This window comes from Buteo buteo, chromosome 15 (assembly GCF_964188355.1).
Source record: "Buteo buteo chromosome 15, bButBut1.hap1.1, whole genome shotgun sequence".
Classification (NCBI taxonomy): domain Eukaryota; kingdom Metazoa; phylum Chordata; class Aves; order Accipitriformes; family Accipitridae; genus Buteo; species Buteo buteo.
The window spans coordinates 20,739,461-20,754,433 of record NC_134185.1 but is presented as its reverse complement, the minus strand read 5'-3'; the positions used below and the strand labels follow the sequence as shown (position 1 = coordinate 20,754,433).

General features: G+C 45.5%; 1 protein-coding gene across 1 annotated transcript in view; it reads left to right on the top strand.

Annotated features, from left to right (window-relative positions):
- Nucleotides 1-2,697, top strand: part of PDSS2 (decaprenyl diphosphate synthase subunit 2) — a 122,659-nt gene extending 119,962 nt beyond the window's left edge. The window contains exon 8 of the mRNA XM_075046716.1: nucleotides 157-2,697. Within this exon, the coding sequence (XP_074902817.1) occupies nucleotides 157-315 (159 nt within the window). The 3' untranslated portion in view covers nucleotides 316-2,697. The remainder of the gene's footprint in view (nucleotides 1-156) is intronic.
- The last annotated feature ends 12,276 nt before the right edge of the window (nucleotides 2,698-14,973 follow it).

Sequence of the window (14,973 nt, the reverse complement as noted above, 5' to 3'; positions counted from 1 at the left end):
GAGGTGGGTGAGAATACGCATGGGCTTTGTCCGACGGCTGGCTTCGGTTCTTGCCTTTACCTCGGGAAGGGGCAGTGGATGCCCCGTGCTCTCGGAGATAATCGCGTGCACCGGCACTGCCGAAACCCACCCCCTTGTGCCTGTGTTTTCTGACAGCTGCGGGAAGCGATCAAGGCCGGCAAAGGTGTGACTTCTGCCATCGACCTCTGCCGCTGCCACGGAAACAGAGCGCTGGCGGCCCTGGAGCGCTTCCCTCCCTCCGAGGCCAGGGCCGCCTTGGCCAACATCGTCTGCGCCGTGACCCGCTTCTCCTGACCCGCCGCCCCGCGAGGACCGGCTCTCCTTCCGCGGGCAGGAGCAACCCGGCGGGGATGCCACGATGCCCCGCGCCGCCGGTCACCGCATCCGTCCCGTCCCGACGGAGGAACGCGCGCCGACTGCCGCCGCTGGCAACAAAATTGGGGAGGGGGAAGAAAAAAAAAAGGTCACAGCCGGCTTTCACTTGTCATGCCAGAAGCGCACTTGAGGCTGCACCAGTAGAAATAATTAATGAGTCCCGTTTCCGTGACCTCAGCAAATGGACAGGAAATAAGTCGGTATTGATTGGGCACCGGCGGGGACGGCGCCAGGGCGGAGGCCGGTGGTTTTCCTGCCCGAGGGAGGGATGGAGGGAGGGATGGAGGGGCGTGAAGATCCAGGTGTCACAAGAAACCCGCTCAAACCTGCCCAGAGAGAGCGAGCTGCCAAAGCCGGGAATTAACGTACCCGCTTATCAAGGGGAAGGGCAGTTCGGGGGATTAATGGGGGAAAATCCTCTCTCTGACTGCATTCAGTCATGTCTCCTCACACTGTTTTTATGTATTCAAATGTAAAATTACCCTGTGCCTAATGCTTTCCGTATTTGAGAAACTTGCTGAGAAAATGTGTCAAGCATGGTAAGTAGGAGCTTTAAAATATTTAATCAAATATTAATTTGGCTCTGTTAAGGGAACTGATTGCCTGGGTTTTATATTGTGTGTATATAATATGTTGCTCTGGGTCGAAGAATGAGGTACTTCCAGCTCTTCTGGGGGAGGGAATATCCCTTTCTCGGATCCAGCAGTTTGTTTCAACACAGTCTTACACAAAAGAATTTCCTAGGTTTGTGACACTTGCATTCATTTAAGCCAAATAAATGTTAATTTGTAAGGCTAGACATCGGCCTTTGGCAGAGAGGAAGGAGGAATGCTCTTCTGTGAGTACAGTCTTTCACCGCACTGAATAAAATGCAGAAAATACTGGAGAAGTTTTGAACCTCAGTGTGTTGAATTTTAAAGTCCAATTACAGACAGCATATAAGGTGTATCAGAAGCCTGCAATTTGAGACCGTCTCTGTTTTGTTCATAGGAGATGATTTTTGTGGTTTGCATGCATGCAATCTGAGAACGCCGTTGACAAGAAGGCTGAGTTTACATAAATGATCTAGATTGAGACTCAGCTACCTTTCTTCCTTCTGTGGTGTAATTACAGCCCAATCTGGAGACAGCTAGCACAGCAAACAGATTTCATTACATCCCTCACTCAAACACTAAGTGGAGTTATTTCTGTTAAATTCTCTCCTCCCTCCTTCTCCCCCTGCACTCCTTCCCCCTGTCACACAGCTTGTTTGTCATAGACCAGCGTGTTGCATTCCACCAAATGCAAAATATAAATAAAAACTCTATCCTCTAAAAATATACTGAAAATACATCTTGCATAATGTACATAATATTCTGTGTAATATATGCCTATATTATACCATAATGTTATATGTATAATAAGCAACCTTGAGACACAATCTTTGTTTAGGAGCAGCATCCAGAACTCAGGACTCGCTTTGTTCTGGAGAGTGGCTTCAACACCAGACCCCTTCTTGCTTGCACTTTCTTTCTCATGCGTGCCCTGGCATTTTCATTCTTCCCAAGACTGGCACTTCTGCCTGAGTTAGTGCTGTTGCTGCAGCAGAAAGGCTGGAGGCAGAAAAGGAGCACCAAGAAGCGTGGAGTAGCCCAGCTAGTGGCAGTCGCAGGCATCTGCCTTAGCTAACCACTGTAGAGTCTCACCTGTGAAGTTCCCTGAAGTACTGCTACCGTAAAACTTGTGCTTGAAAGAAATACCTAAATTCAACCAGAGTCATATTTCAGCTTTTTTTGGCTCTAGTTTTTACATACTACATGTAGTAGGAGCCATACATTATCTTCTCTTTGTCTTTTACATCTATGCTAATTTGGTTCATAATGGTTTAGGGCTGCAAGAAGCTTGGGTCTGTTGGAGATATTCTGAGCCATCTCACCCCAGTTGTGTGAAAGAAATATCAAACATACTGCAAAACTGTGTACACCTGGTTTATTTTTTCATGAAAGTACAATTTTTTTATTTGTACTTTTACTAATAAAGGGAAATCAGCAAAATATTAATGACTTTTTTTTGTATTTTTATCACCAGAATGTTCTGTTTGTTCTTGAACTATTCTTCAACCTCAATTTTTAAAAAAGCAACAGGAATTGTCCCTTATCAATGTTACCAAGTAATCTTATATTTAAGATATTTTCCTGTAATTGTTGAGAAATTTTTGTTGTCTTGTTTCTTCCAGGTAAACTACAAGCAAAGTATTATACCTCTCTGTCAAACTCTGGGTGAATTATTCATTGCTGTGTATTAATATACTCCCCACACCTTATACGATTTCTGGGCAATGGTGGAACCTTAAGGCTGTTCTGCTCTTATTTTTATCTCGATTCCTTTTCCCCACCTACCTCTATAAGGAGGTCAGGGAGAGGGAGGCCTGTGGTCCAGGGGGTGGCTGAGGAAGGCATTAATGCCATTTATTTCAGTTATCCAGCTACTCAACCAGACGTACCTATCAGCTACTCTTCTGAACTTATCCCAGGTATTGTATTGCTGGACTATTCCACAGGTGCACAAAATACAGGGCAAGGTCCCAACTGCTTTTTAAACCAAACTAAATTCATCTCCTACAAAGAGCACATCTGCAGTGGCTAGAATGGCTGTTTCATAGGTCTGTGATGGAAGGTCGTTTAACTGCCAGCCGAGTACTTCCAGCTCCACAGCTGTGATAAAGCTGTATAGGAAGGTTGTTTTGAAAATGAGGTGCTTAGAAGAATAGAAGTGGCTGGAAGGGACTGCTGAATGTCCTCTGGTGAAATATCCTACGTGAAGTGGACTGTTGCCTACATGAAGTCTGGTCTTGGAAACCATCAGGGATGGAACTTCCACAGGTTCCCCATGCAACCTGTCCCAGTGCTGCTCCACCTTCCTTGTGAAGGAGTTTTCCTGATGTCCAGCATGAACCTCTTTCACCATGGCTGGTGGCCATTGCCCATTATTTATCACCTGCCACTGCCAAGAATTGTTTGGGTCCGCTGCCTTTGACTTTGTCTTTTGTCTTTTTGTCTTTTTGTCTTTGTCCCTATCCTGCAGCTGTGTGCAGCAGTTTGATTGCCTGTTAGCCTCCTCTTACCAGCCAGAGAAGCTCCAGCTCTGTCAGCCACTCCTGGTGGCTGTGAGTGCTAGGCCCTAACTAATGGGGTAGCCCTTCAGTGACTTGCGTGACTTTCATATCATCCCTGTTGGGCTGTGAGCCCAAAATAGGCCCGTTTAGGAGCAGACTCACGGCGTGTGGTAAGGAGGAGAACAAAAGTTTACCCCAACATACTGGGTCTTGCTACGACGGAATTACTTTTCTTCATAGCATCCCATATGGCTCTGTGTTTTGGATTTGTGACCAAAACAGCGTTGCTAACACACTGATGTTTTAGCTATTGCTCAACAGTGCTTGCATAGCAGCAAGGCTTTCTCTGCTCCTCGCTCTGGTGCCTAGTAAGTGGGTTGGTGGTGAGCAAGGGCCTGGGAGGGGGCACAACTGGGACAGCTGACCTGAGCTGACCACAGAGATATTCCGCACCAGGTAACGTCATGCTCAGCAATAAAAACTGGGGATGAGGTGTGGAGGTGTTCCAGGGGGTCCGTTGCTTGGGGACTGTCTGGGCATCAGTTGGCTGGTGGTGGTTGCTTTTGCATCACTTGTCTTTGTTTTGTTTTCATTTTTTTCCCTTTTACCTATTAAACCGTCTTTAACTCAACCCATGAATTTTGTCACTGTTGCCCTTCTGATTCTCTCTGCCATCCTGCTGTGGGGGGCAGCAAGTGAGCAGCTGTGAGGTGCTTAGCTGCCATCCAGGGTGAGTCAACCACAGTCCTTTTTGGCACCCAGCGTGGGATACATAGGGTCCGAGATAACAAGACATTTGACTGGACTGTGCTAGAGGAAACTTGCTACACCTGCTTAGCTGTTGCTGGTCGCGCTGTTGACTTATTTGTTCTCGATGCAGGTTTATTTGTTCCCTTACCCACTCTGTGTCATGCTCCCTCTCTTGCTGTACATAAATTTGAGCTTGTTAAAGGCTGGCTTCGGCTTTTGCAGTCTGCTGTGCCACGTAGCACTTGGCTGTGTTTTGCCCAGGAGAACTGTGACGAAAGCGCTGGTGTTTGGGCCCTGCCTTGCTGCTGTCCCAGTACTTCAGGAACTATCTCATTGAGACAATTAACAATTACACCTTTTCCCTCTGAGAGCCAATTTGTGGAGGAAACAAAGAAGGGCACCTTCCCCTTCATCCCCTGCAGGGTAGTTGCTTTCCACCTTGTTACAATGACTCTCCAGTATTTTGAACATCCCTGGGTGATCACATTGGTGTACCTCAAGAATCTGTTTCTAGCTTTTTCCTAAGGTTAACTGACTATTTAGGAATATCACACAGGGATGTGCCATGAGGCAATGTGGTCATGGGTGGCAAGGTGCGTGGGAGAATATGGGCAGGTATCTAGAACAGTTTTCACCTCCAATGGTGTGAGATTTGACCCCCGAATAAGTGCAGGATCCTGATGAAGTGACGGAACATTTGAGAAAAGGATGTCCTGCCTATGCTAAAGGGACACAACTTCTTGCACTGTGCGGGGCCTGCCTACACCTACCGAGCGCTGTTCAGCACCCTCAGTGGGGAGAGAGGGTCTCTGGGTCTGAAGACATACAAACGGGCATCGTGGCTAAGCCAGAGAGCCAACACTCAACTATATCAGTCACCCCTATAGTCAAGAAGAAACAATAGAAGCAGAAGTCAACTTGTTCAGTCAGGGAGGAAGAAGCTTCTCCAAAGAGGGAGCAGGAGGAGGAATCAGAGAGGCAGCTGGTTGTGCAGCAGAGCAGTCACAAGAACAGGAGGGGAAAGAGACAGAAATCATAAATGAGCCAGAAATCACCAACCAGCTCCCTATCCCTGAGTAAGCTGTAAGATAGGCACAAAGATTATAGCCATCAACCTGGTGAGCTAATTATCAGCTGGCTGCTCTAATGCTGGGATACTGGGGCATCAACAAAGGGGTTGGAAAAGGAGCAACAATCGGCAGCCTCTGGAGGCAGCTCCTGTTGAGCACGAAGAAAGTATCCCCTTAAGGAAGATCTTGTAAACTATCGAGGCAAGCGGATAACCACCGAGAGTGGTATCCAGTATCTGAGGGAATTAGCAGTGGTGGAGGTGATCTACAGGAGCCTAGACAACAACCAGGCATCTGAGGACCTGCGTGAAGTCCAGTGCACGCAGTCCATGTGGCAGAAGTTTGTATGGAGTGCACCGTCATCGTACACCCGCACCCTGGTGCTAATGATTTGGCCAGACATCGAGGGTAGATGGGCCAGCCGGCTCCAGCAATTCAAAGAGAATCTCTCTTCCACCCCAACCTTAGAGGCCTGTGTCTCGGCTGGGGAGAGACTGTCCCAACAGTTCCAGGTATTCAAAGACAGTGTGGCTTCCTCCTCACCCACACCAGCCATCATCTCAGCTACCAAGTGAGCTCAAGGGGAAGGGTACCATGGGCACATTTGCGTGCCACTCAGTGGTTCTGTCTGCACGACCACGAGGAGGACGTGAGGAAGTAGGATGGTGAACTCACCTGGAACCTGGAAGCTGGAGTATGTGAATTGCAAGGAAAAACAGTGGCCAAAAAGGGTCCATACAGGAAAATCACTGCTCCAGTTGCTGTTGAGCAACTCCCCAGACAGAGTAGGAGGACGGATCTTCCTTCTGACCCGAATAAGGAACTTTTGGTTTGCACTTACAAGAATCAGGTAATGAATACTCTGTCCAGGAACAGAGGGGCCCTGCCAGGCAGAGGAGGGGGACAACCGGGTTTATTGGACTGCATGGATTTGATGGCCTGGCACACCTGATCAGCTGGCTGTGCTTCTCTTAATGTAACCCAGCATGTGCCTTGCCTTATTTGCAATAAAGAGTGCACGAGTGGCCCATATTTGGCTTAGCATCCAACTTGATAGAGGTTGCTAAAAGATTGAAAAGCTCTTTTTAGTTTAATGGAAACATTAAGGAAGTGTTCTCTCAGTTGTCAGGGAATGCTTCTTGCCCCAAGCAGTGTTTAAAGATGCCAGACCAGCCTGCTCAGGGGTAAACCTGCTGGCGAGATCTCTCCATTGCTTTTTCTTCGGAGCAGATAGTGTTTGAATTTTCATAGATGCAAAAGGCTAACTCAAGCAACTGTGTCATGCTGCAGATTATCAAGGAAGTGGCTTCTGGGTCAGATCACCAGCTGTCGCCACTCTCATCAACTACTTCAATCTCATAGAAGAGTGAGGCATCAAACTTTTTTTTTATTCTTCATAGTCTTCAAAGTACTTTTACCTGCAGAGTGTCTCATGAAAAAGGAAGAGCTAAAGCTTTTCAGTCTCTCAAAGCAGTTCAAAGGAAAGAATATTTCCAGTTCTGGAAGTCATCTGTTCTGACAGTCTTTGCATGAAATTATCTTCTTTTCCTTTCAGAAACCAATCCCTAAAATGCATTAATTATTTATATAATTAGCATTCACGTGTTTCTTTTTTAGGGTAAGCCCATTTTTTCTCAAGCTAAGAGAAAATAGCCATCAAGCTAAAATTCTGACAGCAAATGCCTTTAAAATAACCAGAAAGATAAAGCGCAAAGCTCGCTGTAAGTTGCGAAGGGGACGAGAGGGTGACGAACAAATTGGCTGCGGATGCGCCAAAGCTTCGTGCAGTCACCTTTGTCCGCGCCTTCGGGCGTTTGTACTTGCGCTTGGCTCTGCCCGCAGCTCCCGGCGTCGCTGCCGAATTCCCGGCCCGAGCGGAGCCAGAGGAATGCTCGGGCTCCCCCACGCGTAGGAGAGTCGGTCTCTGCAGTGCGTGAAGATGACTTCCATTCCTTCCTTCCTTCCCTTCCCTCCCATTTGCAAAATGCTTTTGTCGGGGTACGTCTCTTAAGGAAAGGCAACCTTCTTCTCCAAAACAGAAACAGCGACAAGACGGTGTACTTACTAAACTAGAAAGCGGCATTTATTCTACGGTATTCTGCCGACTTTACGTGATGGCAATGCAAGTCTACCTGCACTAGAAAAGAGGGATCGTATCCTTTGAGAATGTTGCTCTTGGCTAATAGGGTGTCCCACTGGTAACTAAAACAGTAGTTCCCAGATTTATCTGGGTTTTAAGAAATTTATTTATAAAGTTCAATTTGAGGCATATTTTGATATGACTGTGTAAGAGCATTGCAATTTAGCAGCAATATTATTAAAAAACCTTGCTTTAAAATTTTCTTCTTTACCCTATTCCACTCTGCCTTCCTCCCCTCACCCCTTCCCCCTAAATATCAAAGACAAAAGATACCCTGCTTTATTATTAGAACAATGGTCAACATTTTTAGTTTTAAGATTGTGCACAAAAGTGAGTATTTTACTTGCACTGAAAACAGAATCTTGAAACGAGACTTTTTTTATGCCTTCGACATTTACAGCAAATGACTTGCATCAACTGCAGGGTTCAATTTTTAGCAGTTATTAAATGTCAAATTATAAAAATGCAATGTTATGTAGAAGTAATTAGAAAAATCTAAAACAAGTACTGATACATTAGATTACTTTTTTTTTCCTCCAGAAAAACATAAACACTCATTTTAAAAAGCTTTACTGTCTGCAGATGAGCATGATGTTTTCTATATGTGACTAGCTTATCCAAAACAGAGCATGATTAGGAAGTGAAGCATTTTTCCCTCTTGGCTAGTTTTGATGAAAGCTCTCCAACTTGCACATTGTGTCTGAACATTTCTTCATTCATAGCATGTGCCCATCGAAAACTGTTTTCTGTTTGCAGCATTTCAGCTGTACTATTTATAAGCTAGTTGAACAATGCTAACTAGAGGCAGTAAAAGGTGTGTATTTCATATGCAAATCACTAGCAATAATTTTCTACAATTACACTTAGTTGCTTGCATCATTATTTTCAGCACCAACATTAAAAAAATGGGTTTAGCAGGAGAACATTACAGAAAAAATGCCTGTATTAGTAAGACTTATTTTTAATCGAACAATTTTGTTGCTTTTGTCAGCCTATGGAAGTTACAATGTTAACATTTTATATCAATGTACAAAAACTATGAATATCCCTACCTCTGCTCAGATGCTGTATGCCCACAAGCTATAGATGGCTTTTAGATGTCCATATGCTAAGATAAGATATCTTTGCAGGAAAATAAACAGGGTTTAAACATCTAGTAATTGTTAAAGATGACTGCTGCTGCTAAAAATGGTCACATTACTAATGACTGGAAGTATTTCTTATATAAACTTTTATGAAAAGTAATTGCTTTCAATCACATTCTGTTGTAGTAATAACCACTAAGCAGGTGTGTTTTTTTCTGTTCTTGTCAACCCAGGTCCCCACACGTACATTTTTTATTAAAAAATCAGTCCAGGCTAAATTTTCCCAATTTCAAAGGCAAATTTCTGTTGCATAAAATGCATTCACTTTTTAAATACTTGATTGTTCTCAAAGTCATTACTGTAGGGTATGACTGGGTTATACTAGATGGGTTATAACTACGTGGCTTAAAGCATCTAGTAGCCATGAACCAGAGATCCATGTTAATGCAAATTCAGAAGGGAAGGTTCCCATCCGCCCAAAGAGCAAGGTTCAGGAGTAGCTTCCCAATGGTAGTGAGGGTAAAGACAGAAAAGGGAGGATCACTAGCTGCTTCTAAGGCAATGACTTGTTTGTGAAAGGGATTGTATAACATGGTGGCCATGATAGAAGCAGCTGGGACTGAAAAAACGTAGAAAGTCTGTTTCAGTTTCAGGTTCTGAAACAAAGGGATTCCTTCTATAAGGATTTCTACAATATGAATACTGCTACTTCCATTTTAAAAAAGAGAAGTGTTTACACAGGAAAAAAAGAAATATATATATATAGGAAATCAGCCAGATGAGTTCTCAAAGAAACCTAGTTTTCTACATTGCTTGCAAAAAAAAAAAGTTTAAATATTGTTGCAAATATTTGAACTTACGTGTCTTAATGAGGTATGAGACTATGCAACAGGTCTGAAATATTATTTCTCTGTGTAATGGGCAGGATATGGAACTGAATGTTAAGCACACAAGGAGAGTGCACTGTTTGCACAGGATTGGGACATGTGGATGTCTTTGAAAGAAAGGACATTCCAGGCTATATTTACCTCCTTTGGACGTCAGACAGAATTTTGACAAGTAGACCTTTATGGGATAAATCTTTGATCATTCAGAGTTAGTTATGGTGTAGATAATACAATGACTGTGCATTAAGCGAGCATTACTTCTTTTTAAATGCAGAGCTGTGAGATAGCATACAATGGCGCAGTTCTTGGCTGAACTAACAGAGTAAAGAGAACTGCGATTTCATTGCCAAGAGATTAAAAGAGGCTTATGTTTCCAAGAGTGAAATTGCTCAGATTTGTCAGTTTTTAAACAGTTTTGGATGCAACTGATGTATAAGTAAACTGCTGCAGCACAGAAGGAGATTTTACATTGCTTACTGGGTTAGTTACTCTATTCTTGAAGCTCCTTTACATTTCTGTTCTACTCCATCTTCCACTGCAGCTTTGATCTGATTTTTATTTTAAGCTTTTATATCAAATTCTCCTTCTTTTGGTGCTCAACTGTTGCATATCTGCCGTCTTGCCAGTGCTACTTCAAGCTAGAAAAGGGGTTTTTTTATAATGAATGTTCATTTCTTCAAAACTTTTTTTCTGTGAGCTAAACTCTTAAGTGTAAGATTTCCAACCCACATGGACTGGGAGACAAACTGGCTTGTTTTTCAAATCCAAAGATGCCACATGGATTCTCTATTTTGATATCCTTGATTCAGCAAGCAATACAATTACGATATTTCTTGCCCATCTCCATGAAGTCTAGCTAAATAACAGTTTTGAAAAGTTTCCAACAGCATCTATCATTGTACCTAAGAACAAGATGCAGTGTTGTTATAAAATTAAAAAGAGAGTATCATGTAGCAATTCTGTTTCTCAGGGAAAAAAAAGCAATTATATTAACTAGCACTCTAAACTGGTGTTTCCCAACCAGTGTAATATGTTGTTGGCAGAACCCTCCAACACTGCTTGCAGCCATAGGAAGTTTAAAAATATAAATGAAGTTCAGGTGTCTGCCACTGTTCTTTTCTGCCTGGGTTATAGCAATGTATGGATATTGCCCGCAGCACGTTACTTGTTCAGTATTGTTGCCTGTGGGCCAACAGAGGTTCTAAATATTACTGTGCAATGTGTCCATACATGTCCTTTCAGTCTGACTGGCAGTGAAAAGCATTAAGGTATGCAAAGTTGGTTATCATGTTGCCTTACGAGCTATTAAATACTTCAGTTTTTATAAACTTTGAATTGCAGCCACATTGTACTGCAAATCAGATGAATTATTTGGACTGATATTTTTTTAATGGTGCATTTCAGAGTCTCTGAAAGTCCCAAAAGTCACTTTGGTTTTTAATTTTAATCCAAGGTGGAAGATTTCAAAAGCTGTGTGTTTTTTTGGTTGTTTTTTTTTTTTTTTGCAAACCTATTTAGTCTCTTTGAAGTTTATTTATATCAAATACACGCCTAAATAATTTAAGGTGAATTCCAAGCTGCCTAATTTAAGTACCTGCCCAATTTCGGTGAGTCAGTGCCTGACTCCTGACATCGCGCACACAGCGTAGAGTTCGGCTGGACACCTGCCGCAGGGGCGGGGGGCAGTCTACCTGACTTCCCTCTGGAGCGCAGTCCAGCCCATTTGACCCGGTCCATTTGAACCCTAGCCAGCGCGTAGGAACCCGCAGTCGATATTAGCCTCCATCTGCTAGGGAATCCCCAGGGCAAAGCACCCTTCCAGCAGCAGCTTTCAAACCACACTCAGGTAAAGAAATGGTGCCGTATTCCAGAAGACAGCCGCTGGACTCTGGGCTGCCTTGCAAGAGGGGGCACCCACGCCCACCTGCTGCACGTACGGTGTGGCCGGCCACACGGGCATCACTGGAAGTCATCCTGAGAGCAGGCAGAAGAAAGCCTGGTTATCCGTGGGGCTTGTGTTTTTGGGCAAGCGGCTTGTTTTCCCGTGAGGGTCTTAACATAAAATGCATATAAGTTGCAAGGAACTGGCTCGGCGCACCGGAGCGCTCTCACCGCTAAGGCTGTTTCTCATCTGCTTTCCTTCCGGACTCCATGACTCTTGTTCCTGGCTGCAAGGTGGCCTAGTTTCAAGACGTGTGGCAGAGAAAAGTGATAGACGACGTACCAGTACCATAGCAATACTTCTTACAGAATCAAACTGCTGAAAGTGTTTTCGACATCTCATGCCTCCTGAGTGCTGCAGGTTATTGCAAGGATCTACAAGAAAGAAGCCTTGCTGAAAGTTTCAAGTTGGATTCTTGCTTATTCCAAATGTATGCAGCGCAGGAAGCAAAAAAGGCCTCTAAATTTAGCATCATTCTTCTGCTCCATGTCGTCGTACTAACCTTCAGCAAACGGAGCTATTCTGACTCCCAGCTCGGGGCCTGCCGCAGCGACGAGCACTGCCAGCTCTGGCAGCCGCCGTGGTTCCTCGCCGCTGTCCAGGGGAACCTCTCGCTGACTAGATCCTTTGAACTAAAGACAGAGAGGGCATTCTCCAGGGGGAGGGCCTGGCACCCGACCGCTTCTATGGGTAAACATCTAAGGAGCCTCCATAGTCCTCCCTGATAGAACTGCATACAACTGCAAACAGTGCTTTCAGCTTTCCAGGGCCTCTGAAGACATTTTTTTGTCAGTGGCGATGGCTGAAGTCTAGTTGCAGTTTGGTCAAGTGAGTAATGGCCCGTTGTACTCGAGAGCAATGGTGATTTTTTTTCCTAAAGAGTTCTCTTGCTGGAGCACCACAACTCCCCTCCCCGGTGACCTGGAATTTTCCAGAGATTGCCGCAGTGTCACAGAGTAGCTTTTGAGCCAAAGGCATGAAGGGGAAAAAAATGAACATTTGAATAAATGACTTGTGTAGCGTAAGTTCAAATGGTGAAAAAAAAATGGGACTTGCCTGGCTGGGAAGCCAATCTAAGCTTGCTACCTGCATTGCCTGGAGACAACTTGGCTCGCTCCCTTTTCAATGAATGCTGTTATTGCAACAATATGCTCATGCTTCTTTATGCTTAGCTGAGGCCCTTCAGGTCTCCTCCTGGGCTTGGGTCCCTAGTAGCTACAATGCCTCAGGCCAGCACTATAGAGCAGAAATGAGGTGGAGTTCAAACTGGCAAGTATTTTCTCAAGGGCTCTGAAATTGAGTTTGGGATTCCACTGGTTTGCTCTTGCCTTATGGTTGCCTTTCCTTAATCCCACTAAGTAAAGCATTCAAGTAAAGAAAAAATCCAACTGAGATCTAGCACTACTTAGCAGCTGGGCCAGGTGTTAAAACACGGTACCCTTTAAGTAAACCTTCAATTAGCTTTACAATAACGGCAGAGGGCAAATCGTACCATAAACTTCAGTCTCCATACTGCTATCAGACTCAGAAAAGTTATCAGGAAGTGCTCTTTATCTCTAAAGAGTGAATGAACCGCTAACTGCAGAACGCTTGTCTTGTTAATAAAACGTATCCTTCATTCAAGTGATTCATCGGAGGAGTTACAATGCTAGTAGTTCCTGCTTTTAAGGGCTCCTTTGAACAGCTGTCTATTAATAACAATAATAAAAAGAGCAGTCAAAGTTAAAATCAACAAACTATTATCTGTTAGGATTATTCATGGAATATGACACTGTAAACATGCCCAAAGCCCTAAATGCCAAATTTAGAAGAGCGACATAAGTGGAAGAATGACATTAGAGAGAACTGCTTCTAAAGGAAGCACCAAAAATCTGAAACGGTGAGGATTTTTTTATTTTAAGAGCCGCTCTGTACTGTTCCGTTCTAAGGAAATAGGAAGTCTCTAGGAAAGTGCTGAGTTATTTATGGGTCAGAAGATTAATCTGAGATTTTTTTCCAGACAGTTATTTCTCAATTGACTTGCATGTTTTTTGTGTTTGCTTTTACTACAAAGAAAAAAAAAAAAAAGGAGGCTTCTTATAGTGAAATGCAGTTTCAGAGATAACAAACAAAAGATTTATCTCTTCAATTTACAGCAGTGCTCAGAGCTTGTGTGTTCTACCTGCACATTTACTTCCCTCTTGCCTGGTGTGTACTTGCCTTGCTACTTCTAGCTGATACATCCTTCATGCTGGGAATCCATCACCCTTCATGGCAGGAGCCATCCTCGCCTATTTATTTTATAATAAACACCTTTTATAAGCACCTTTAGACTTAACTCCTTTCACACTGGTAGACGTGAAACAATTACAATGCAATTAGAGCACTCGGCTGTGTGCTTTTATTAAATGGCAAAATGAATCTATTCAACGGGAATGGCAGCACCAGCTGAGTTTATTGTGCAAGTAAAACATTTCACGAAAAGCTGTCAAGTTGGGTATGTTGCTAATTTCAGAGTTGTTACATATAGCCAAAAAATGTAATTGCCATAACTGGCCATAGGTTACAAAACTGGAGTTCCCTCTCCCACATTTTGGGTTTTTTTCAGTCTTTGGGAAACGTTTTTTCTAGAAGCTGTTAGCAGAAAGGGCACGTACGATTTGCCAGACTACTGTAATGCCTTATGTGGTCCTGTCAAATTCAGGTAAGATAAAATCTACAAGGATACTTAATTAAAAAAGAATGCGATCTGTTTTATAAATCATTGCTGCCATCCGCCTCCCCAAACGTGAGGCACGGAAGCGGTCTCTCGTTAAACAACGGTGCAGGGAAAGAGCATGAACTCCTTAAGCTTGGATGTGAATTAAACCAACTCACTGAATTAACTTTTTCTTTTTGAAGTATAGGCTTCAGCCTAAGATGGCACCACACGCCGGCCTTTCCTGCTGGCAATTCACGCAGAACTCCACGTGCACGTTACCTAAACGGTGCGGGCGGCCCGCCGCCGCCTTTCTGGCCGCTCGCGGGGAAGCCCCGCGGCCCGTTTCTCTGCGAGACCCTTCCCCGCCGTCCCTCTCGCACCGCCCGGTGCCTGCCCCGGGGGGGGACTCACGGCCGCTACGGCGTGACCGCTTATCGACGGGCTCCGCCGACGGCGCCCAGCGCCCGGCCAGGTGCGGCCGCGGCAGCCCCCCTCCGCTCGGCCGGCCGCGGCTCCGCCGCTGCCTCGGGACGGGACGACCCGGCTCGCCCGCCCCCCAGCCGCGGGGCGGCGAGACGCGAGTGGGTGGGTGGGTGGGTGGGTGGGCGGCGGGCCGTTTCCCTCCGGCGGCGGCGGGTAACGGCCGGCGCGCGCGCCGTCCCCGGCGGTGCGGGGCCTCGTGCCCGCTGCCTCCCGTCACCGGCCGTGGCCGCCGGCCGCGCGCGGTCACGGTCTCTCCTCTTCTCCCCCGCCCCGCGGCCGCCCGGCTGCAGGGGCGGGCAGCGCACGCGCACACCCGCCCCCCCCCCCCGCCTCCCCGCGTGCACGTGCGCGGGCCGCCGCGGCGCCTGCCGGCGGGCGCCGCCACGCGAGACCGCGACCGGCGGGAGACACCCGGCCCCGCGAGGACGGGGCCGCGTTTCCAGGCG